The 25,123-nt window shown below is 43.3% G+C and overlaps 1 protein-coding gene across 5 annotated transcripts in view; it reads right to left on the bottom strand.

Annotated features, from left to right (window-relative positions):
- Positions 1-12,723: 12,723 nt before the first annotated feature.
- Positions 12,724-25,123, bottom strand: part of SLK (STE20 like kinase) — a 62,501-nt gene continuing 50,101 nt past the window's right edge. For 4 of the 5 annotated variants that reach the window (XM_040437220.1, XM_040437222.1, XM_040437223.1 and 1 more), the window contains 6 exons: positions 20,012-20,141; positions 19,072-19,196; positions 18,423-18,611; positions 16,952-17,077; positions 13,810-13,923; positions 12,724-12,929 (listed from right to left, as the gene is read on the bottom strand). In XM_040437220.1, coding sequence (XP_040293154.1) covers positions 12,783-12,929; positions 13,810-13,923; positions 16,952-17,077; positions 18,423-18,611; positions 19,072-19,196; positions 20,012-20,141 — 831 coding nt within the window. In that variant the 3' untranslated portion in view covers positions 12,724-12,782. Of the gene's footprint in view, positions 12,930-13,809; positions 13,924-16,951; positions 17,078-18,422; positions 18,612-19,071; positions 19,197-20,011; positions 20,142-23,799; positions 23,872-25,123 lie in introns of all 5 variants that reach the window. The other variant, XM_040437221.1, reaches the window with a different exon arrangement.

The following is a 25,123-nucleotide window of genomic DNA, read 5'->3' as shown; positions in this document are numbered from 1 at the left end:
GCAACATTTACATAACTTATGGCTGCATTTGTAGCTGCCAGTGTGTTTTGGATAACCCATCGTATTGGTTGGAGCTATAGCAACCTTCTTCTTTTTCAATTTACTCGGTGCAAGTATGTTTTTTTAACGTTCTTGCCCTCCTAAAAGTGATCTGTGGTTTGGATGGTATGATGTCTTTGAGATATGGATCACTTTTGAGTACCGTATTTTTCGCCCTATAAGACGCACCGGCCCATAAGATGCACCTAGGTTTTTGAGGAGGAAAATAAGAAAAATAATATTTTTAACCAAAAGGTGTGCTTTTGGAGGGTTTGAACTAATGGTGGTCTGTGCATGACACTATTATGGGGGATCTGTGGATGATGCACTGTTATGGGGCCATTCACAGACCCCCCCCCCATCATAATGCCATCCACAGATCCCCCCCCACCATCATAATGCCATCCACAGATCCCCCCCACCATCATAATGCCATCTACAGACCACCCAACCCCATCATTATCGCATCCATAGATCCCTAAGGAGGGTCTGTAGTAGGTGGGGAGAGCGGCGGGCAGTGCAGGCACTGTACTTTGGCCCCACCACCCAGTATGTACTGTATTATACCTAGTGTTAATCATAATTACTAAACTGCACTCCCCCTGCTCGCCATCTGTACTGTACTTACCGGTACATGTCACACTCCGTCTCCTGTAGTAAGCGCTAGCAGGCAGGCCGGGCTGCAGGCGGCCGTAAGTCACTGAGGTCACGTGCCTGCTCCGCCTGCTTCATTCATAAAGTAGGCGGAGCAGGCACGTGACCTTAGTGACTTACGGCCGCCTGCAGCCCGGCCTGCCTGCTAGCGCTTACTACAGGAGACGGAGTGTGACATGTACCGGTAAGTACGGTACAGATGGCGAGCAGGGGGAGCGCAGTTTAGATATTATGATTAACACTAGGTATAATACAGTACATACTGAGCGGCGGGCCAGAGTACAGTGCCTGCACTGCCCGCCGCTCTCCCCACCTACTACAGACCCTCCTCCCTCCTCACTAATACATTCCAGTCTGCGATGCTGCAGCATTCGCCCTATAAGACACAGGGGCACTTTCCCCCCACTTTTGGGGGGTAAAAGTGCGTCTTATGGGGCAAAAAATAAGGTATATGCCAGTGTTTCATTAAAATGGTTCTTAGAGCCTCATGGTTGGGGTTATGAGTGGTAATGAATGAAGTTTTGTGTTTTTTGGTATTCGTTGTTTCAACAGGTTTGTTCTTCTCTTTGATATTCAAGCATTCTTCCTGGCTTTGACTGCTTGCTCGTATGAAGGCGTTTTCTATGATCCCCCTAGGGTATTTTCTGTTTGTAAATCTAGACCGTAATAACTCACTCTGAGAGAGGAAGTCACTGGTATCAGTACATTTTCTTCTGATCCATTTAAACTGGCTGAATGGGATGTTGTTCTTTCATTTCTTATAGTGGGCACTTCCATAGTCGAGGTAACTATTACCATAAACCTTTTTAAAATACAGGTGAAACTCAAAAAATTTGAATATCGTGCAAAGGTCCATTTATTTCAATAATGCAAATTAAAAGGAATTGCATTAATGCAGCTTAAGATTAGAATTTTGTGAAAAGGTTCAATATTCTAAGCTCAAAGTGTCACACTCTAGTCAGCTAATTAATCTATACCCCTGAGCAAAGGGGACCTCAAAATTGTGACTTTGGGATTTCATAAGCTGTAAGCCATAATCATCCAAATTATAACAAATAAAGGCTTGAAATATCTCGCTTTGCATGTAATCTCATATGTTAGTTTCACCTTTTAAGTTGCATTACTGAAATAAATGAACTTTGCACGATATTCTAATTTTTCGAGTTTCACCTGTATGTCTTAGATTTGATGTCATTATTATCGGAGTATAAAATCACATCTAAATATTCAATAGTTAGGGCTGTCAGATTGGAAGTGAAGGAGAGATTCCATGAATTTGTATTGAGATGGGATACAAATGCCTGGGCTTCTTCATGGGAGCCGTTCCAGATCAACATCAAATCATCAATATATCGTTTATAGAAGACGATATTGTCTTTCCAGCAATGGCTGTCGTAGAAAAATTCATCTTCAAATCGGCCCATATACAGTTGCAAGAAAAAGTATGTGAACCCTTTGGAATGATATGGATTTCTGCACAAATTGTGATCTGATCTTCATCTAAGTCACAACAATAGACAATCACAGTCGGCCTAAACTAATAACACACAAAGAATTAAATGTTACCATGTTTTTATTGAACACACCATGTAAACATTCACAGTGCAGGTAGAAAAATTATGTGAACCCCTAGACCAGAGATCAGCAACCTCCGGCACTCCAGCTGTTGTGAAACTACAACTCCCAGCATGCTCCATTCACTTATTTTGGAGTTCTGAGGACAGCCAAGCAAGTGTGCATGCTGGGAGGTGTAGTTTCACAACAGCTGGAGTTCCGGAGGTTGCTGACCCCTGCCCTAGACTAATAACATCTCCAAGAGCTAATTGGAGTGATGCATCAGCCAACTGGAATCCAATCAATGAGATGAGATTGGAGGTGTTGGTTACAGCTGCCCTGCCCTATAAAAAACACACACCAGCTCTGGGTTTGCTTTTCACAAGAAGCATTGCCTGATGTGAATGATGCCTCGCACAAAAGAGCTCTCAGAAGACCTATGATTAAGAATTGTTGACTTGCATAAAGCTGGAAAGGGTTATAAAAGTATCTCCAAAAACCTCCACGGTAAGACAAATTGTCTATAAATAGAGAACGTTCAGCACTGCTGCTACTCTTCCTAGGAGTGGCTGTCCTGTAAAGATGACTGCAAGAGCACAGCGCAGACTGCTCAATGAGGTGAAGAAGAATCCTAGAGTGTCAGCTAAAGACTTACAAAAGTCTCTGGCATATGCTAACATCCCTGTTAGCGAATCTACGATACATAAAATACTAAACAAATATGGATTTATTGGGAGGATACCACAGAGGAAGCCACTGCTGTCCAAAAAAAACATTTCTGCACGTTTACAGTTTGCACAAAAGCACCTGGATGTTCCACAGCAGTACTGACAAAATATTCTGTGGACAGATGAAACCAAAGTTGAGTTGCTTGGAAGAAACACACAACACTATGTGTGGAGAAAAAGAGGCACAGCACACCAACATCAAAACCTCATCCCAACTGTGAAGTATGGTGGTGGGGGCATCATGGTTTGGGGCTGCTTTGCTGCATCAGGGCCTGGACTGATTGCTATTATTGAAGGAAAAATGAATTCCTAAGTTTATCAAGACATTTTGCAGGAGAACTTAAGGCCATCTGTCCACCAGCTGAAGCTCAACAGAAGATGGGTGTTGCAACAGGACAACAACTCAAAGCATAGAAGTAAATCAACAGAATGGCTTAAACAGAAGAAAATACGCCTTCTGGAGTGGCCCAGTCAGAGTCCTGACCTCAACCCAATTGAGATGCTGTGGCATGACCTCAAGAAAGCGATTCACACCAGACATCCCAAGAATATTGCTGAACTGAAACAGTTCTGTAAAGAGGAATGGTCAAGAATTACTCCTGACCATTGTGCACATCTGATCTGCAACTACAGGAAACGTTTGGTTGAAGTTATTGCTGCCAAAGGAGGTTCAACCAGTTATTAAATCCAAGGGTTCACATACTTTTTCCACCTACACTGTGAATGTTTACATGGTGTGTTCAATAAAAACATGGTAACATTTAATTCTTTGTGTGTTATTAGTTTAAGCAGACTGTGATTGTCTATTGTTGTGACTTAGATGAAGATCAGATCACATTTTATGACCAATTTGTGCAGAAATCCATATCATTCCAAAGGGTTCACATACTTTTTCTTGCAACTGTATAAGTTCGTGAAACGCGTCCCCATCGCGGTCCTATTCTGTTGCCTATAGATCTTCCCCTCGAATGAAAACACGTGTGTAAGAATGAAATGAATGGCGCCCAAAATGAACTTTTTGTGATTGGGGGAAAGGCGACTATCAGTTTCCAGATAGTGGTTCGTGGTTTTTAAACCTGCTGCATGTGGGATATTGGAATAGAGGGCTGCTACATCAAGTGTCAGCCAGCTGTAGTGCGGTTCCCAGTTGATATCTTTCAGTAAGGTGATAAGTTGTGTTGAATCCCTTAAATAGGATGGGAGGTTCGCAACATATTCTTGTAGGAATACATCCACGTAGTGAGAAAGGTTGCTGGTGAGAGAATTTATCCCAGAGATAATTGGTCTTCCGGGAGGATTCCTAATATCCTTGTGGATTTTTGGTAAGTGGTAAAAGAGTGTAGTGTTTGGATGGTCAACTGTTATGTATTCCCTCTCTTTTTTTGGTTAGAATATGGTTCTCTTCGGCCTGTTTTAGCAGGATGCTCAAATTATTTTTATCCTCTGTGAGTGGATTAGCCAGGAGTGGTTTATTATAAAGTGGGTCATCTAATATCCGGTTTGCTTCAGTTATATAGTCTTTTTTGTTTTGTAAGACTATTCCACCTCCCTTATCTGCGTTTCTAATAACAAGGAGATAGTTACTGTTGAGTTCAGTCAGGTTATTTTTAACCTTGATATTTTTATTAATATTTCTCGCCTCTCTGGATACCAGAGAAAAAAAGGTGTGTGGTTTCTTATGTGGTGAGTGGGGTTAAAGGTAGATTTGGGTTTCAAGCTAGTGTAAGGGGTGATCGTTTTATCAATATTTCCAGGGGTCTCCTCTTTACTACTAACCATAGTTTGTCTGGACTCAATGGCAAAATGCCTTTGGAATGTAACATTACTGATAAATGTATTTAAATCAACAAAAAGTTCAAACTCATTAAATTTATCAGCAGCATGCGTTTTTATCTCTATCAAATAAGCTCTTATGAATAATGACATAAAACTCCCTCTTTCCCCGTTTTTACATCATTGGATTTTTTCTAACCGAGACGTATTTATATATGTATATTTATTTGTATATAGGGTACATCCTTTTACTCATACCTTCAAATGTATAGTGTCGTATATTTTGCATATGTATTATCATTGGTATTTTCTAGACTTGACAAAGGGGTCTGTAGTACCCCGAAACATGTTGTCTACAAATAAACTGAAAATTGCGAAACAACCGGTTGTGAAAGTGTGCCTCCTGCTGTCCATACGTTCGACTGAAAAGGTCCAGTGTTCCTTCACACCTGGATATGGGGATTTTCTGCTATTCTTTTCTGTAGATCCTTCAAGCTCTGTTAGGTTGGATGGACAGCCATTTTTAGGTCTCTCCGAAGATGTTAGATCGGGCTCAAGTCAGGGCTCTGGCTGGACTACTCAAGGACATTCATAGAGCTGTCTCTAAGCCACTCTTGTGTTGTCTTGGTTGTGTGCTTAGGGTTATTGTCTTGTTGGAAGGTTACGTTTCGTCCCGTAGCACTCATGATCTGGTTTTCATTAAGTATACTGTATCTCTGTACTTTGCCGCTTTCAGCTTTCCCTTAAACCTTACTGGTCTCCCTGTCCCAGCCGCTGAAAAACACCTCCACAGCATGATGCTGCTGTTACCACCATGCTTCACTGTAGGGATGGTATTGGGCAAGTGATGAGAAGTGCCTGGTTTACTCCATACATGATGCTTAGAATTAAGGCCAAAAAGTTCACACTTTCATCAGACCAGAGAATCTGTTTCTCCCAATCTGAGAGTCCTTTAGGTGCTTTTTAACTCCAGATGGGCTTTTGTGTGTCTTTTACTGAGAGGTTTCTTTCTGGTCACTCTGCCATACAGCCCAGATTGGAGGAATACTGCAGTGATAATTGACCTTCTAGAAGTTTTTTTCCCCATCTGCACACAGGATTTGTGGAGTTCAGACCATTGGCTTCTTGGTCACTTCTCTTACCAAGACTCTGTTCCCCCCAATCACTTAGTTTTGAGGGGCGGCAAGCTCTAGGAAGTCCTGGTTGTCCATTTAAGAATTATGGAGACCACTGTGCTCTTGAGGACTCAGTACAGTAGAAATTTTTTGTACCCTTCTCTAGATTTGTGCCTCCACACAATCCTGTCTCTGAGCTCTACGGGCAGTTGATTCCTCCTCATGGCTTGGTTTTTACTCTGATATGCATTGTCAGCTGCAAGACCTTATATAAATAGGGTTGTGTCATTCCAAATCACGTCCAGTCAACTGGTGGACTCCAATGAAGGTGTAGAAACATCTTAAAGTTACTGAGGAGAAATGGGAGGCCCCAAGGCAAAACTTTCAAGTTCCTAGTAAAGGGTCTGAATACCCTCCATGCAATATTTTAGTTTTTCCTTCTTAATAAATTAGAAAAAATGTCTAAAATTAAGTGTCTGAAGACTTTCCGAATGCAATGTAAATAACAATGCTGTAGAGTTCTAAAGCCAAGCCCTGCTCATGTACTCCTTAGGTTAAAGGGTTTCTGTCACCCCATTAAACCGTTTTTTTTTTTTTTTTTCTTTAATAATAATCCCTATAGTGCGATCTCATGATACATAATCAAATTAATAATTTTGGTTCAGTAGATTTTGCTAAAAAACGATTTTTAAAATATGCTAATTACCTTGCTACCAGCAAGTAGGGCGGCTACTTGCTGGTAGCAGCCGCATCCTCCGATGGTAATGACGCCCCCTCGGCATGCTGATTGACAGGGCCAGGGAAGGTAATCCTTCTCTGCTGGCGCTGTTAGAATTTGAAACTCGCGCCTGCGCCGTACCTGGCTTCAATCGGCGCAGGCGCACTGAGAGGCGGCCGCTCTGCTCGACCGCTCCATCCTCAATGCGCCTGCGTCGATGACGTCATCGCATACACCCGGAAGAGAAGACGCGGCGTCTTCTCTTCCAGGTGTATGCGATGACGTCATCGACGCAGGCGCATTGAGGATGGAGCGGTCGAGCAGAGCGGCCGCCTCTCAGTGCGCCTGCGCCGATTGAAGCCAGGTACGGCGCAGGCGCGAGATTTCAAATTCTAACAGCGCCAGCAGAGAAGGATTACCTTCCCTGGCCCTGTCAATCAGCATGCCGAGGGGGCGTCATTACCATCGGAGGATGCGGCTGCTACCAGCAAGTAGCCGCCCTACTTGCTGGTAGCAAGGTAATTAGCATATTTTAAAAATCGTTTTTTAGCAAAATCTACTGAACCAAAATTATTAATTTGATTATGTGTCATGAGATCGCACTATAGGGATTATTATTAAAGAAAAAAAAAATAAAACGGTTTAATGGGGTGACAGAAACCCTTTAAAGGATTTTCCAGGACTACAAAGAAGGGTCCGTTATTTCTACAGAAAACAGGCCTATGCTGTCTTGCACAAATCTAATGTAACTAGGTCCCAGCAGTTGTATACACAGTCTCTCCCATCTCATCTATTTCCAACTTTTTGCGTATTTGTATTACTTTTTTTTATTATTTGATGTCCCGTCCACTCTCAATAAAAACTACAAAAACCAAAGTTATTATCAAAATCTGTTTTCGCCGCAAAGTGTCTAGTTAAATGGCTTAGCTCTATTTCTAGAGTAAGTGGTACTGTGACTTCTTGCTGGGAGAGGTGGAGAGACAGCTGCCCTGAGTCTGGACAGAGTTAATAATATAAAAACATAATTTACAGCTTTATATATTGCCTTCAGATGACCCCAAAGATAAAAGTCTAAGGGGGTCACTGGATATGAGAAATTGCTACATGATGATGTGTTTCCCTCTTTATGCAGTGAAGCTGGCACGTTCTCTGAGTTTTTCCAGCAAGATGGTGCACCACCACATTATGGGTGTCAGGTCCGAGCATTCCTATATGAAGTTTCCTGGAAAGTGGATTGGTCGTCGTGGGCCAGTTGAATGGCCCCCAAGGTCTCCCGATTTGAACCCCTTAGACTTTTATCTTTGGGGTCATCTGAAGGCAATTGTCTATGCTGTGAAGATACGAGATGTGCAGCACCTGAAACTACGGATACTGGAAGCCTGTGCTAGCATTTCTCCTGCGGTGTTGCTATCAGTGTGTGAAGAGGGGGAGAAGAGGGTTGCATTGAGAATCCAACACAATGGGCAGCACATTGAACACATTTTATAAGTGGTCAGAAACTTGTAAATAACTCATGAAAGAATAAAGTTACGTTAAAACCAAGCACACCATTGTTTTTCTTGTGAAATAAGTTTGATGTGTCACATGACCCTCTTCCTATTGAAAAAACAAAAGTTGGATTCAAAATGGCCGACTTCAAAATGGCTGCCATGGTCACCACCCATCTTGAAAAGTTCCCCCCCTCACATATACTAATGTGCCACAAACAGGAAGTTAATATCACCAACCATTCCCATTTTATTAAGGTGTATCCATATAAATGGCCCACCCTGTAGAATGTGTATTCTTTGTTTTTGTGTGGGACAGTTTTTGTATTTACAACCACTTGAACGGTCAAAATATCACTAGAATACAGCAGAAATTTTAAAGCCTGCCCTTTCTTAGGCACTATACAGTACACCTCTCCCATTCATGGATCCTTGCCTATACAAGAAAACGTCATGACACCTTTCACAGCCACAGGTACAGTATATATGATTTATTTACAGTATAGTTTAACAGTAAGCTTTTCTTCAAATGTACTTAACAACAGTAAAGCTTCCGAGATCAATTACTGGCCAAAACAGCAATTATATGAGGGACAAAATAAGGAAGGAAAATTCCAATATCAGGACAATTTTTATCATATCCGTAACAACTAAAAATACATAAGATAGATATCCTACAAGATGAATGTCGGGTAACTGTGGATTACCAATTCTTAACATAGAAACCAATGCAATCTGAGTCACTTTATTACATTTTGGGAAGGAAAAGCAACTTCTGATTGGTTGCCTTGGTCACATGATGAAAATTGTCTCTAACATATGAAAAGGGTCATGGCTGTGCATCTATGTGGCAACACAACTGATCCCCTTGATGGGTGGGGGGGGGGGGAAATCACAATCTATATTTATGAGACACGTCAAGCTGATGTAAAGAATGTTATGTACAGATACTAGATGTCCCAAGGGCATTGTATGAAATAGGGCAGATTTGTAATGGACTAGACTAACTACATTTCCCAGCATGAGGCAGAGCTCGTTTTTAGAGATACTAATAAATCCCATGTGATGAAACAAAGCAACAGCAATTCCATTACAGTTATGTAAATACACCCTCTGCAAGAAAGCAGAATTTGAAGCTTGAAAGGAAGATGACCAACATAAAACTGTTATAACCCCTCCCCCCCCCAAAAAAGGGGCTATTTCCCGATTACAGAGAAGCCTACTAACACAAAATACCATAAATCAATAATAATGGTTCTTTGTCCATTAAATACACTGTTAAAGTGAACACCCAACTTTTAACTCAGTCATTTTTCAGTGAATCATTTAATAATACTTCTGACTACAGCCACCACTAGAGGGAGCTTAGGAGCTTACTTCATACAGTTAATAGTTTAAACTCAATAATAATAAACACAGTATGCTATAAGCTCTGAGCTCCCCCTAGTGGTGCCTGTAGGCAGGTGTGCAGTTCGGAAATCACGGTCTTCGTGCGAGTGTGATTCTCCGTTCCGGACACTGCTCATCTTGCAGGAACGCACAGCATTATACCGATTCATAATGCTATGTGCCTCTGCATGACCTTACTTCTACAGAATAATAGTGACATAAAGCTGTCACTATGATTCTGTAGCAATAAGGTCACGCAGAGGCACATAGCATTATAAATCAGTATAAGACGAGCAGTGTCCGGAAAAGAGCATCACGCTCACGCATGGAGCGTGATTTCTGGACTGCAAGTAGATCCACACAATGTTTTTTTTAATGGACGTCACATGGGCGTTTTCTGAACCATTGTATTGATTCACACCGCCATTTATTTTAATGGGTTCCGTCAAAACATATGACATGTTCTATTTTGTCCATTTTCACGGACAGACTGCCCCATACAATTCAAGGTGGTTATTTTTCTGAATGGCATCATTGAAAGACTGGTCGTTCAAAATGGACCGTTTTACGGTTTTTAATGTTTTTGTTTTTTTCCACTGTTGTGAGAATGTACGATAAAGTTAACTATGTCTATGTAGGAGATTTGGAGCGCTGCATCAGAAAAACAGAACAAAAAAAAACAAAAAATATTAGGAAATTGAACAGCACTTTATTTTGGACCTATTTAGAATAAAATGAGTCAGTCCGGACAGGAACCAATTCGGCTAATATAGGGGGTTCTGAGAAAGGAGCCGATCCTTCCCCATGTTATCTCAACCATTAAGCCACTGGTCCTCATTTATCAACGGATATATCTGGCTTTGCTTTTAATCATGTAGACCAGAGCCACAGAATAATGACAGAAAAAACGGAATAATACTGATAAGAAAATAACACCTAGCCCTTTAAATTATACAAGGGAAAATCTTCACTTTTACTACCTTATAATGTCTACAATGTAAAGTTATTAGTGCCACTGCAGGCAGCATACACAAGTGTGGTATATACATCACATTTATAATAAAGATGAACGTGGTTGCATGAGATGTCGAAATAAACCCAACTCAAACAAGCAGCATAAAGGTTTTTTAGTATATAGTGAGTTGAAAGCACACAGTGACGTCATTGAGCCATAGTGACATCACTAGTTTCTGGCCAATAGCATCACAAAGCAGCTGCCTGGCATATGTGTAAGTGACCAGCACAATTTAAAGGGACATGACGCATGAGAAAAAGGGGTATGGCGTATTCCTTTAAGTACGCTGGAAACATTTCAATTGATGCTTAGTGCAAAATACTTCGAGGAGAGCTTCATAAATGGGGCTCGGCAGTAGGCCAATAGTTCTGCAAAGAATGTCCCCATCACACAGTATTCACAAGCCTCAGGCACCCGATCTGCATGCCTGCAGCGGAAATAAGTGTTTAGTGGATTAATATTATAAATATGCTCTCACAGAAGCAATCTGTATGAATTGCAATGCTCCCTTTGGAAGCTGTGTACAAAATACCTCCCCCATAACCATTTACCTAAAGACTTTGTATCTAAACCGCTCCAAAAATGCAATAATAATAGAACAAACCGCTAGAAGGAAAAAGGGATGTATCAAATAGCGCAAATGTGTTATCGAGAATTTCACTGGTTGTAAGTTACAGCAAGCCCTTCACATGAAAGAGTAGTGTCCCCTTAAAGGGGTTGTGCAAGAAGGGAGGGGTTAGCAAACGTCCCCCTCTCCTTGGCCACACCTGTAAAGGGAAGCTTACATACCTGCTTCCTGCTCCTTCTCATCCAGGACTGCAATACTCCTATGTGCTCCATCGCTGAAAAAATCCGGTTCGACATCACCACAGCCAATCACTGGGTGTGATTGTGACCGGATTCCCTTGCGTCATGTGACCATTTGTTATGACATAAGACAAGCCGGTCACCGCTATAACTACTGGCTGCAGGCGGTGTCAAACAGGATGTTTTCAGCGAGGGAGCCCAGCGGAGCTTCACAGGCCTGGAAAAGAAGGAGTGGTGAGCCAACGCCGGGAAGCAGGTAAGTAATCTTCCCTTTACAGATCCAGCCGAGTGGGAGGGACGGGCGTTTTCCCATTCTTGCACAACCCCTTTAAGGCCTGGGCTACATGGTCATCTTATGTGCTCTGATTATCGCACTTTGTGATCACACTTTGTGTAAACTGCACTGGGATCTCTCGCTCATTTTTAAGAATAGGAACACAATCTCAGAGCCGTTTTGGGCAACCACGTTTTGGTGAATTGCTGGATTTTTTTTCTGCACCAAGTTAATACTAGAAAGAGTAATATACAATAGAATACTGCAATCTACCAGGATTGCAAACTGCAATAATCACAAAAAAACACTGTGGAGCCCAGCCTGAAAAAATGGCTGCCAGAACCCCACAGACTTTTTGTTACTATATAATTGGGCAGATTTGCCATTCAGGGGTTTGTAAAAGTCGGCAACTAAGATTTTTTTTTTTTTTTTTGCACCGATTACCACAAAATCAAGAGCAAAACTGAAGCAATTTACTACAGATTCACTGTTATTACGCAAAAATAACAAAAGTGACCGTAAAGTGTGAAAGGGGAAAACGCCACGTAGGTTCTGCTCGTTTCCTCAGATTATATTGGTTAACCCATATGAATATACCGTATTTTTCGCCCTATAAGACGCACCGGCCCATAAGACGCGCCTAGGTTTTTGAGGAGGAAAATAAGAAAAAAATAAAAAAATTTAACCAAAAGGTGTGCTTTTGGTGGGTATGAAATAATGGCGGTCTGTGCATGACACTTATGCGGGATTATGGGGCAAAAAATACGGTACTCCAGGTTGGTGTAATCCAGCACAACAGTTTGACGGGCAAGTTTCATAACGGGCAAAAATTATGAAGCCCGCAACTAATCTAATCTATGCAGACGGATATGAAAACTGAAGAAACCTGTGATCATAATATTCATATGAAAACAATTTCATTTTTTGCATATTAAATATTATACAAAATATGGCCAACTTTTTTTTTTTACTTAACACAAGGGACTGCATAGCGCCTCTCACAGACCTTGTGTCCTCACTGTACAAACAATATATATGATTTAATTTAGATTAAGCAACTTATATATTTATATAGTATAAAAAACAAAAAAAACCTCAACAACAAAGCAGCCTAAAAAAGTTTCTTAAGAAAAAAAAAAAATTATCTACCCATGCTTTTTTTCTAAAAAGTTCCAAAAGTGACATGACTGAGATAAAAGCATATAAAACAAGCGGTAAAACAGACGGGGTTAAGACCCGGTTGAATGCATGCTTGGTATAGGATAAAACTTGGAAATCCGGCTCTGCGTTGTGGGGTTAAGGCATTCGGATTCTCCACTCATTTTGAAGAAAAGTTCTTGTTCTTGAAGTTTTCTTGCAAACTCCTCCTCGAGGGCCTGTCAGTAAAAAGAGTATTATAGAAACTATAATAAATAGAATAAAACAAGCGCTTAACCCCGGGGAACATGGGTGACAAAAGAGCAGTGTTCTGTATTCTGAGCTGATCAGATGTTGGACTTCTCCTCCATCCCACTAATAGCATGCAGTCTCACAAAAGATTCTGCAGCTGCACGGCCCTCCTACTAGCATTACATTTTCCATTATCGCATTTTTGGGGAGTTAAAGGGGTTGGCCCACAAATAATATTCTACAGTTTTCCAACCAGCACCTGGATTTGAATACTTTTGCAATTGCATGTAAATACAAATTTTGTATAACCAGTGAGTTATTTAATAAAAAGTATCTGTATAGTTCTAATTTCTCTGTCCATCTCCTGCGGTGGACGCACGTGCTCATTTACATCCTTCAACTGCCACTGGCTGTAGCTGAAAGGACACCACATGATGAGATCTGCCAGAAATAAATCTAGCAGAGCAATTGAAGCATTGAATGTGGAGATCGCTGGATCCATCAGAGGTACAGAGCTGGTCCTAGCTTTATTAGGAAGGTATAGTCATGTACTACATGACGTCTGATTCTGATGGCCATTTGTTGAATTAATCATAGGTTACCCCATTTAAAAGGTGGAACCTACAGAAATAGAAAGGGGAACTAAAAATGAAAGCTCTTTGTAAAAAAAAAATCATGAGGGTTTGAAAACGCTTTTAAGTGCAGCCATAGTGCGAGAGGGTGGGTGGCCTTGGGAGCCAGACTAGTTGGTGAACAGTGAAGGATCTCATATTAGACAGGCTTCGGTGATGAGACGACCCCTTTAAGCGAGTGATAATACCAGGTCAAACACACTGTCCTAGATATTAAACCTGGTTACAAGAATACCTTCTTTCGTGGTCTTAGTTTTTCCCTCCATTCTTTCAGCTCCAGCGCATGTTCTTCATCTAGCTCCTTCAGCTTCTGAGTTTCATGTTCAATTAACAGGTGACATTTTTCATTCTAAAAAGACAATGACACTGGTTGCCATGTGCACCCACTGCAGACATTTACAGCACAGTACTGGGATATGCAAAGGTCAACTGGGATCATACATATCTCTGGAATGGTGGCTGCCCTGTCTGCAGCTGAGAAGTGGCTTTATGCGCAGTCATTCTCCATGACAGTGAGTGGGAGATAAGGAAACGGCTGAGCAACTGTGCTCGTCTGTATCAGTACCTCACACGGACTACAATGGATGGTAAGTGCCGTGTTTTTCCAGGCGACTACACTTCTGGAAGTGTTCACCGTCTGTCCTATAATATGTGAGGCAATCGATAGAGATGGATATGCACCTGATAACATATAAAGTGGTGCTTGAAAAGTTGTGAACCCTTCAGAATCTTCTGCATAAATCTGACCTAAAACTACATCAGATATTCATACAAGTCCTAAAAGCAGATGCAGATAACCAAATCAAACAAATGATTCATAAATATTACACCTGGTTATTTTTTTTTTTTTTAGGAAAATGATCCAATATTCACATGTCTGAGTGGTAAAAGTACGTGAACTAGGGCTGCACGATATATCGCAAAAATAATCGAATCGTGATAATTGGCACATGCGATTTGGCGATTCGGCCGACCCGAAAATGCTGTGATTATATATGAAGGGGCCCCTATTGATAAAATGTCCTCTGTACTATTGATAAAATGGCCAGCCTCTGTACTTACTTTCACGATGAATGCACTGCAGCGAGCGGGAGCGAGCGAGGCGGCCGGCGAGTGACGTCACTTTAGTCACGCTCCTGCTTCCTGAATTAAGTGGGAGGAGCGTGACAGTGACGTCAGTCACGCGCCGGCCGGCTCGCTGCCGCTCTCTGCCGCTCTCTGCAGTGCATTCATAGTGAAAGTACATAGGCTGGCCATTTTATGAATAGGAGAGTTATGTGCGCAGTTTAGGACACATGAGGGGACACATAGGGCCATGAGGGGGACCAGCATAAGATGCTATATGTGTGTCTTATGCTGGCCCCCCTCGTGGCCCCATGTGTCATAGCACAGGTCCCCCATAACAGTGTCCCCCGCAGGTCCCCCATAACAGTGTCCCCCGCAGGTCCCCCATAACAGTGTCCCCCGCAGGTCCCCCATAACAGTGTCCCCCGCAGATCCCCCATACCAGTGTCCCCCGCAGATCCCCCATAACAGTGTCCTCCGCAGATCCCCCATAACAGTGTCCCCCGCAGATCCCCCATAACAGTGTCCTCCGCAGATCCCCCATAACAGTGTCCTCCGCAGATCCCCCATAACAGTGTCCTCCGCAGATCCCCCATAACAGTGTCCTCCGCAGATCCCCCATAACAGTGTCCTCCGCAGATCCCCCATAACAGTGTCCTCCGCAGATCCCCCATAACAGTGTCCTCCGCAGATCCCCCATAACAGTGTCCTCCGCAGATCCCCCATAACAGTGTCCTCCGCAGATCCCCCATAACAGTGTCCTCCGCAGATCCCCCATAACAGTGTCCTCCGCAGATCCCCCATAACAGTGTCCTCCGCAGATCCCCCATAACAGTGTCCTCCGCAGATCCCCCACATAACAGTGTCATCCACAGATCCCCCACATAACAGTGTCATCCACAGATCCCCCACATAACAGCGTCATCCACAGAGCCCCCACATAACAGCGTCATCCACAGATCCACCCCATAACAGCTCTATCCACAGATCCCCCATAACTATGTCATACCCAGCCGCATCAGCGGCTCATATGGGAAAATCCAAGCAAATAGACCTCTAGCACAATTCCCTTAAAATATTGCATCACATACCGTTATCGCAATTTTTAGGGCCCTAATCGCAATCGCACAAAATTCCCATATCGTGCAGCCCTAACATGAACCTTTTCTTTCTGTATCTGGTGTGACCCTTGTGCAGTAATAACTGCAACTAAACGTTCCCAGTAATTCTTGATTAGTCCTGCACATCGGCATGGAGGAATTTTAGCCCTTTTCCTCTGTATAAAACAGCTTCAACACTGCTACGTTGGTGGGTTTCCCCCATGAACTGCTCGCTTTAGGTCCTTCCGCAACATTTCCATTGGATTAAGGTCAAGACTTTGACTTGGCCGTTCCAAAACTTTACCTTTATTCTTCTTTAACCACCTTCTGTCTACAAAACATTGTTTCAGTAGTCTTCTGGCTTCTTGAGGTGACCTTTAGCAAACTGCGGACGTGAAACAGTGTTCTTTTTGGACAGCAGTGGCTTTCGCCTTGCAATCCTGCCATGCACACCATTATTGTTCAGTGTCCTCCTGGTGGTGGACTCAAACATTAGCTAACGTGAGAAAGGTCTTTAGTTGCTTCGATTTTACCTTGGGTTCATTAGAGAGCTCTCAGACTATTACACACCTTGCTCTTGGCGTGATCTTTGCTGGTTGACCACTCTTGGGGAGGTTAATAATGATCTTGAATTTCCTCCATTTGTATACAATCTGTCTGACTGTAGACTGGTGCAGTCCATAGTGTGGATGGTTTTGCAACATTTTACAGCCTGATGAGCATCAACAACTCTTCTTCTGAGGTCCTCAGAAATCTCCTTTGTTCTTGCCATCATGCATTTCCACAAACATGTTTTGTGAAGATCAGACTTTGATAGATCCCTGTTCTTTAAATAAAACAGGTTGCCTGCTCACCCGATTGTCATCCCACCGATTGTAATCACTTGACTCTAATGTCACCTTCTGTTAATCTGCTAAGCTTATCTGCTAGTCCTACAGGTTCGGATACTTTTGCCACTCACAGACATGTGATATTGGATCTTATATTGGATATTATCTACTTTCAGTACTTGAAAATATGATGTAGTCTTAGGTCAAATTTATAAAAACAGACATTTCTGAAAGGTTCACAAACTTTCAAGTACCTCTGTAGCATAACAGTGTCATGTGATAAAGTGTAAGCACATCCAGAGTTTTCTCAACCACTTTTTTTTTTTTTTTACATCGTCCAGGAGAAGCCTCCTACAGTCTGGCAGCTATATGGCACTCATACCTGTAGTTGCTGCAGCTCCCGGATGTTGGCGTCACACTGAAGCTGTAGATCCCGCATCTGGTTCTCGTGCTTCTGATGCTGAGCTAATCTTTCATTTTTCTGTCTTTTATCTTCTTGGACAGCAAACTGCAAATTAAAGAAAAAACAAACTTAATTTGGAATATTTGCAGTCATCTGTCTCAATGGAAAATCCACCTTACTTATGGTATATTTGTCTACCATCTTAACGCTTATATGGACGATATTCCATGTACCTGTAGCTAGGAAGTGGGCAGAACAAGCTTTAGACATCGTGAACACAGCAGAACCACCAGCATGGAGGCTGTATAAAGGGAGACAATGTCCTTCCTATTTTGTGCTATGACTCTATACAGGTACGAACTGGGAACTTGGGGAGGAAAAAAACGAACAAAAAAAAAACAAAACTAAAAAGTTGCCTCCATTTTGTAGGTGGATCCAAAGGGCAACGCAAGTAGATGGGACCAACACAAGTAGGCGGGTTTATACCACAGTGCAGCACAAAATAGTGACCCAGCAGAACCAAATACCACTGTGCAGCACAAAATACAGTATCCATAGCTGCCACGTTCTGTCCTCTTCCTAATCAAATGGTCTCTAATTAGGATAAAGAGCAGGGGTCTTAGGAGATGAGATGCGGGCCACATAATCGAGCCAGTCCTACCTTCAGCATGCTGCCTGGTCTGCCCCTAGTAATAACCGCTATAGAGCCCCAGTAAGATGGACCCTAAGTGGCCATGGAAAAAAAAAAAAAAAAAAAAAAAATTATATATATATATACCACCCGAATCCTGAAGTTGTAGTCTCAGGTGCAGGCCACAGGCATTTTCCAAACTATGGCCTGAGACGCTGTGTCCCTGCACCATACAGTATGTACACTGCCTCATATGGTGGCCTGTGGCCTAGGAGGGGCAGGGAGCGATGGGCCCAGCTGCAGTATTCAACTGTATCGTTGTCAATGAATTCAGCAGGGCACCTGCGGCCACCGGCCGGGTACATAAGTGCCCAATGTTGCCAGTGTTAATTAAAGTTGAGAGCATTAGATCATTATGTACCCAGCCAGGGACAGCGAGGAGGGCTCAAGGGACCCTCTGGGCATCTGGCCACTGGGGAATTTCTCTGTAGGGTCTATGGCCAGTCATACCCTGATGCTACAGGCACTCTATATGGCACCATACTAAGCAGCAAGCCTCTGTAAGAACTTGTCCACCTGCCGTGTTAAGCTGATCATGTATGGTCTGACATCTCACATTGAGTAAGTTCTCAGAAACTCCGCTGCCTGCAGGCCCGGTCAGTGCAATGAGGTGCTGATATCTCCCATTTGTATTATCGTTCATATCACTCAGATTTGTACAGAAAAAAAAAAAAACACAACAGTCTTAAGCGTCCCCTAGACAGCAACATTTATTAGCAAGTGAAAGACAGAACAAGATACATTCCATAGGTCTTTTACCTGCTTAATCTTCTCTCTGTCTTGCTCTGGAGAGCCAGAGGAATTGATCCTCAAACTCTTCTTAAACATGGCCATGCGAGTCTTGCCATCACTGCGCTGAATTTTGGGCAGCCGTCCCCTCTCCTGAGCTTGCTTATTCTTCAGTTCCTCAATCAGCCTCTGATTATACCTCTGCATCTGCTCCATTTCCTAAAGATGAAAATAGGACAGAGCATATCATAGGGGTTGACCAGACGAGGAAAATATACATATATTTTTTTTTTAAAGAAGGCTCTGAATGTGTAAAATAAGTCATATTCAAGTACCGTTCCCCACCACTTTCATTCTGATGCTTTCCTTCCCTTCCAATCTCGAATTCCTGGTCCCTCTCAACACAAGAAATGTGACTGTTCAGCCAATCTACTGTATCATTAGGGATGCACCTGAAAAGTGACTGGCAGAGTGCTCACATTGTAGTATCCAGAAGGACCAGGAAACATGGACCGACGGGAGCCCAGGCATCCTTAGAATTTGAATGGCAGGGGACCGGTAAGGAGAGTAGGACTTATTTTATAATTTTTTTAATTTATTTTTAATCGGCCAGACAACCTTACAAGATTAGGAAAATGAACATAGGCAACGTTTTCTTCCATAGGACCCTTCACCGTACCTTCTCATGCCGCTTCAGAAGCTGGTGTCTCTGCATAAAATACTGATCCTTCAGCTGCTGCTTCAGTAGCTGATGCTTCTCTTGGAGATGACGTTCTTCAAGTTCCCAAATAGAAGCTTCTCGTGCTGTAGGGAAAAATATCTATTGACTATGTAGATATAACACCAGAGATCACAATGCATTGCATTTTCAATAAAATATAGAATTTCTTTGATCAGCCTTAGACTTTGTCCAACCAATATCTTCTCTCTTGATGCAAAGTCGGTCTACAGTCGGTCTATTCTATATACAGTCATTCTAGTCTTGGGCTCAGCGTACGCTCTTCTGGACTAAGAACCGATCAGCAGAATGAAGTCTATTAAAACAGGCCTAGTGCCTGGTACGGTTGATCCTGCTGAATAAAACAATACCTGTAAGGTAAAAATCTTTTGTCCTGTTCCTAAGAAGTAAAACAGTGGGCCCTTGCCCCTCAGCCCCTACGCTCTTCTGTCTTTGCCAATCCATCCCCCGACTGACAGGGCCAGGCATCATCATTATGCTCTTGCCTGGCGCTGTAATCAAGCACGTGCTCGGCAGATTCTATAATAGGTGCATATGCAATACATCTTCTTTGGTGTCTCTGCTGCAAGATGATGTATGCACTGATTACAGAAACAATGGCGCAAGTGCGGGTTTACATAGTCAGGCAAGAGCACAGTGATGACGCCCGGCCCCGTCAATCAAGGGGAGGAGGCTTGGCAAAGACAGGAGGTGTAACTAAGCCAGTTTTTCTTCATCTCCCCCTAATAATATTTTTCTTGGGAATGCTGCAAATTGAATTTCACAAGCCAAGTATTATTTTAATCAGCAGGATCAACACAACCACGCATTATGCATGGTTAAATAAGGTTGTTCCTGCTGATAGGTGGTCTTTTAAGGTTGATGCTTTCAGCACACTTACATCTCATGAGCTGCTGTTTGCGACTCAGGCAGTCCTTCTCTATGGTGGCGAGTTCTATCTTCTGCTGGTGAATGATCTTCTTCAGGGATCCATCCAGCTCTTGCTGCTGCTTTAGTACAAACTCTTGCTCCTAGGTCAAATGATTTCATAATTAACACCTAGTTATCAAACATCCTTCATGAATGCAGTTGATCCAGAGTATGCCCATGGCCGCTTTATAGGGCAGAAATCGGCTGCAAAACTCATCTACAGAACCCGCACAACACAAAGCAAATCACCACAGCTGCAAACATCTGGGGAACCCTGAAGGTGTGGGTAGTTTTTGGGCATGCTTCCAGGTGGTCTAGGGCTTACTTTGCCTGTCATCATCTAGCCCCGTCCTCCTCTACCCCTCAAGTTGAAGATGAAGCTCAAAGAGAGTTTTATTCTTCATTGATGCCTTCAAGATACTTGCGTGGAAGCTGTGGGCCATTATGGCTACCTCATGCCCCTTAGATAGAGCGGACGACAGCTATTTCTCCCATGCATGTGTTTTCAATCAGGGGATGGTAATAAGCGACTGCCAGCGGTCTCTCTCTTGTGAGAACAAAGGGTCAGTCATGTTGAAATCCAACACGCCTGATCCATCTTTCCCCCGACATCAGCTATTGTGGGACAGTAAGTACACCGCCATACACAGGACTTGCATATGAAATGCTTCTGGTGGGCCTATGGCAGGTACCCATTCACCATCCTTCATACATGCAATGCTCCATTGGGGCTTGCTGCCTTTAGTCCGAGTTCAAACTTGACTGAAAATCCAGAGGAAGAATCAGCGGTGGTTTTTGGTGCGTTTCGGCAGCAAAAAAAAAAAAGCACAAATAACCGTATGCCACAGAAAAGCCAGTAGCTTTCACTCTCTCCATTGCCATGGCCACTTAGGGACCATCTTACTGGGGCTCTCTCACCAACGGGTGAAAATTCCCAAGGACAATCCGCTGGATAAATTGACATGGTGTGGATTTCAAAACCACAAGGCCGCCCCTTTTCCGAGTTTTTTTTATATATTTTTTTTTTTACGCAGCGTGTAGATGAGAACGCAGAAATTCTCATCCACTTTGCAGGCACTGTACAAAGCACAGCGACCCGGCCTTATTATACCTAGCCTAGAAGACTAAATCAGGGTGGATTTTTTTTAGTCCCCCCTAATGCAACCGATATCCTAGTTAGATTAGTCATACGACGACAACACGGGCAGGAGAATGTAAGCGCTAGCTACGGTCTGGGCTTCACTGTGCTGCCTCTTTAAGGTGAGGGATAATACGGCTGAGGTGTTCCATATAGGACTAGAAAGGCGCGGCACACAAGAAAAATGTCACACTGAGTGTAAAGAAACGTACCTTGTCCGGTAATAGAAGGAAGAATGCAAATGGCATCTCCAGCGTGAAGTCTATTCAATGGAAATGTCAGGCAGTGTAATAACGGGCTATGAACCGCGCTGTGCCCCAACGCTTACACCCACAGTATTGAGCGTGCGAACAATGTGAGGTCTGACTGGTCACAAAATCCAGGGTACAGGAGGTAGAAGCAATTCAAATCTACATGTCAACTCAATTGCTTAGAACAGTACAAGTCATAAGACTTAAATCAGTATTATGTGCATTTAAATAACGATGAATGTCACAAGCCTTCAAATATGCTGCATAATACTATTGTAAAGACCGAAAACCAAGTGAAAAATTCCCCCGTACCAATCACGTTTTTTTCTTTTAATTGGATTAACATTTCCCATTGTATGGTCTCTACAGCTCATATTCGTGATGTAAACTAAGGCGCTCCCTTTATCCCCTCTCCCAGCAGGAAGTACCAGCACAACCACTATGAAAACCACCTCAGTAATACCTTACCGACCATGTCACACATAAAACAAACTTCAGCGGTTCTCAAACACTTTCAGGACTAAAAAAATAGCGTTTTTTTTTTCCCCCCAATCAAAAACAGGAATGTTTAAATGGGTGGGCTTTAGACAGTCTACCATGTCTGCACTCACTGGTTTGGGTTGTCCTTCTAGCAATATCAGATGACTATGAGGGGTCGTCACTTACTTTGCACCAAAATCATATCTCATAGTTGGACAGAAGTGATCTAGAGCCTTAGGTTGTGACTACAGTGCCAGAAATCCTGGGGACTACAATGAAAATGATGCCCAGCACTACCATCTTGCATGCAACGCTGCTTGTTAAGCCACGTGGACCCCTATTAAAGGAAACCCATCAAGATAGAAATGCTACACAGAGCTACATAGGGTGATAACGTCCAGGTAGTGTAATCAGTAGGGATGCAGTGTATTTGGAGCATGGCCACAATAGTCAGAAGAATTTATGTATATTATGATGGTAAATACCAGTTCACCAGGTCCAAGCGCCAATGACAGAGAAATGGAAAATCTTATTTCATTCCATAAGTTGTTCAGATCAACAGGACAAAACTATAGCGTTTTTCTATCAATGGCGCTTGAGCCCAGTTTTTTTTTGTTTTTAAATTCTACAAAAAAAGGAAAATTTGAAAAGGCAGTCCAATCTGCAGGCAGCATGTTAAAGAGCAGGAAGAGCTGAGAAGCCTGATATATACTGTATTTTTACGACTATAATTCCGGCTATAAGACGCACTTTTTTGGGGAAAGTGACAGTGCGTCTTATAGTCTGAATGCTAAAGAACGCTTCCATTGTGAAAGCAGTCATCAGCATGTGGGAGACACGGGAAGGTGAGGGCCGAGCTGCACTGGCTGTACTCACCTTCCCTGGTCTTCTTCCGGGTCCCGCTGTGCGCAGTCAGGTCACAGTACACACCGGGGCCCGGAGGAAGAGATGCGGGGAGTGGTGAGTCCAGGATCTGCAGCAACGTCTGGAGCAAGTGAGGTGAGTTTATTTATTTTTTTTGTAACATCTAATATGAGGTCTGATGGGGGTCTGATCTGAGGCTGATTGGAATTGGGTCTGATCCGAGCTCTCATCTGAGGAGGCCAATGGAGGCTGGAGGGGGGGGGGGGGGTCTAATCTGATGCTGATGGAGGCTGGGGGTTGTCATCTGAGGCTGATGGAAGCTGGGGCATCTGCTCGGAGGATGATCTGAGGTCTGATGAAGAAATATATATTGTGGGAAATATTCTGTATATCTTTAAACCTCTATCTCATTCTGGGTTAGAAGTCCAGTGGTCCGTCTCACCTGGATGTCTCTCACTGAGTAGGACCCACAGACTCCTAATTCTATAAGCAAAGGTTTAAACAAAAGCATTACCAGCTACACAGAATCTGCCCAGCCATTTTGCTCTAAAAACATGATTTCTGCACAGCAGACTGCCTTTTCAACGAGACAGGTTCCCTTTAAGAACGATCTAGTGGTGGATCTACATATATTTCTAAAGCACAACTTACCTTTAGTTACATTTCCATTGAATATCCAATGAGGAGAATGCATACATATTAGCTAAGGCCCCATGCACACGACTGTGTCAGTTCTGCAGACTGCAAACCACGAATCCGCAAAACACAGACACAGGCCGTGTGCACGCCACATTGCGGTGCAGACACATTGACATCAGACATTCCGCTCTGACATTTCCCATCTTTTGCGGCACGGCCAACACGGACCCAGAAGCACATGGAAGAGCCCTTTGCGGTTTTCAGTCCACAAAACAGACACAGTTGTGTGCATGGGGCCTTAGGTGTATTTGGCTCCACCGCACTCGCACATGCAAAAAAGTCAACTGCAAACCTTCATTTTTAAAACAGCTGCCGTGCAGCACTTACATCTTGCATTTGAGCGTTGAAAAGGGTACAAGACGATAGCTGAAAAGACTGAATCATAACCTGGGCCACACCCTGCGGATCAGAATAGCCCCAGAGTGAGACGGTACGCTCCACCCAGCTGTCAGCAGAAAATACATTCTAACCTTCGCCAATCTCAGTTCTTCCATATACACAAGTTCAGTGCAGGAGACATTACTACCGCACCTGAACAGTGGACTCAGATCCATCATCTGGCGGGACATGATCAGTTGGAGGGAGAACCAACTGCAAACCCCCAAAGAAATGGCTTCAGAAGCTGATACTAAACTCCATTTTGGCTGGAAAACTCGTAATTTGTATATAATGGTAAGTAACCTGGCAATAATTGGCTTGCTTATATTGCTCTGATCACCGTAAAATCACAAATAATTTCAGAAAGGTTGGGCCTTACAAGCTTACCCGAGTTCCCTTGCTTGTTAACGATTATCTGGCGGTGTAACGGTGCCGCCGATTACCCGATGTGCCAACGAAACGCTCGTTTGTCGTGTAATATGCTCAGCTGTGCAGGTACCTCAATCAAGTTGTTTGCTGGCAGCGGATCCAAGCAGCCTCTGCTGCTGGCAAACCATGAGTCGGAATGGGGACGAGCGATGGCATTAGTAATCACTGCTCCCCATACTGTGGAGGAGATCCCTGCATGTAACTGTGGTGGTCTCCTTCACTGACGAGCAGGCGATTGTTGGAAAGGAATGTCTGATAAACTGTTCCGTGTAAAGGGACCTTTATCGAGTGTGCGGTGTACAGATCCATAAAACAGTATACGAGTCCACACACCGCACGCTCTGTGCCAAGGGCGCACAGTGCCCTTTATATCACTGATCAGTAGGGGTTTCAGCATTCAGACCCTCCCCGAGCAGAACTTCACTACGATGTCCCCTCTCATGTGACCCAAATTTGAGCCTACATTTTTGAAGGCATTGTTGTGCTGTGGCTCATAGAAAATGATCTGAAGTGGAAGACGTCCCTATGATCTAGCGGTGAAGAGGGTGGCATGACGGGATAACCCCTTCAAATGCTGTTGCACACGATTCCAGCAACACCTTCTTGAGTGGAAAAGGACGGTCACAACATCATAGTCCTTTAGGTCAACCTACCTGTTACCGATCAACATCAACATGTCGGTGCAACCTGCTGTAGAGGAGTACAACACATTTCTACATGGGGTGAGGCCACTAGGTGTTAATGGATCAGAAATCGGCTGTGTTAGTGGGACACAAGGTGTTAGTCGACAGGTGACCTGATGTCGCTACACGACCAGGAAAGCATTAGGCGACTTCTCTAGGTT

Source organism: Bufo bufo, chromosome 6, assembly GCF_905171765.1.
Source record: "Bufo bufo chromosome 6, aBufBuf1.1, whole genome shotgun sequence".
In the NCBI taxonomy this organism is placed as follows: Eukaryota; Metazoa; Chordata; class Amphibia; order Anura; family Bufonidae; genus Bufo; species Bufo bufo.
The sequence above is the reverse complement of the archived record's forward strand: the minus strand, read 5'-3'. Positions and strand labels throughout refer to the sequence as shown.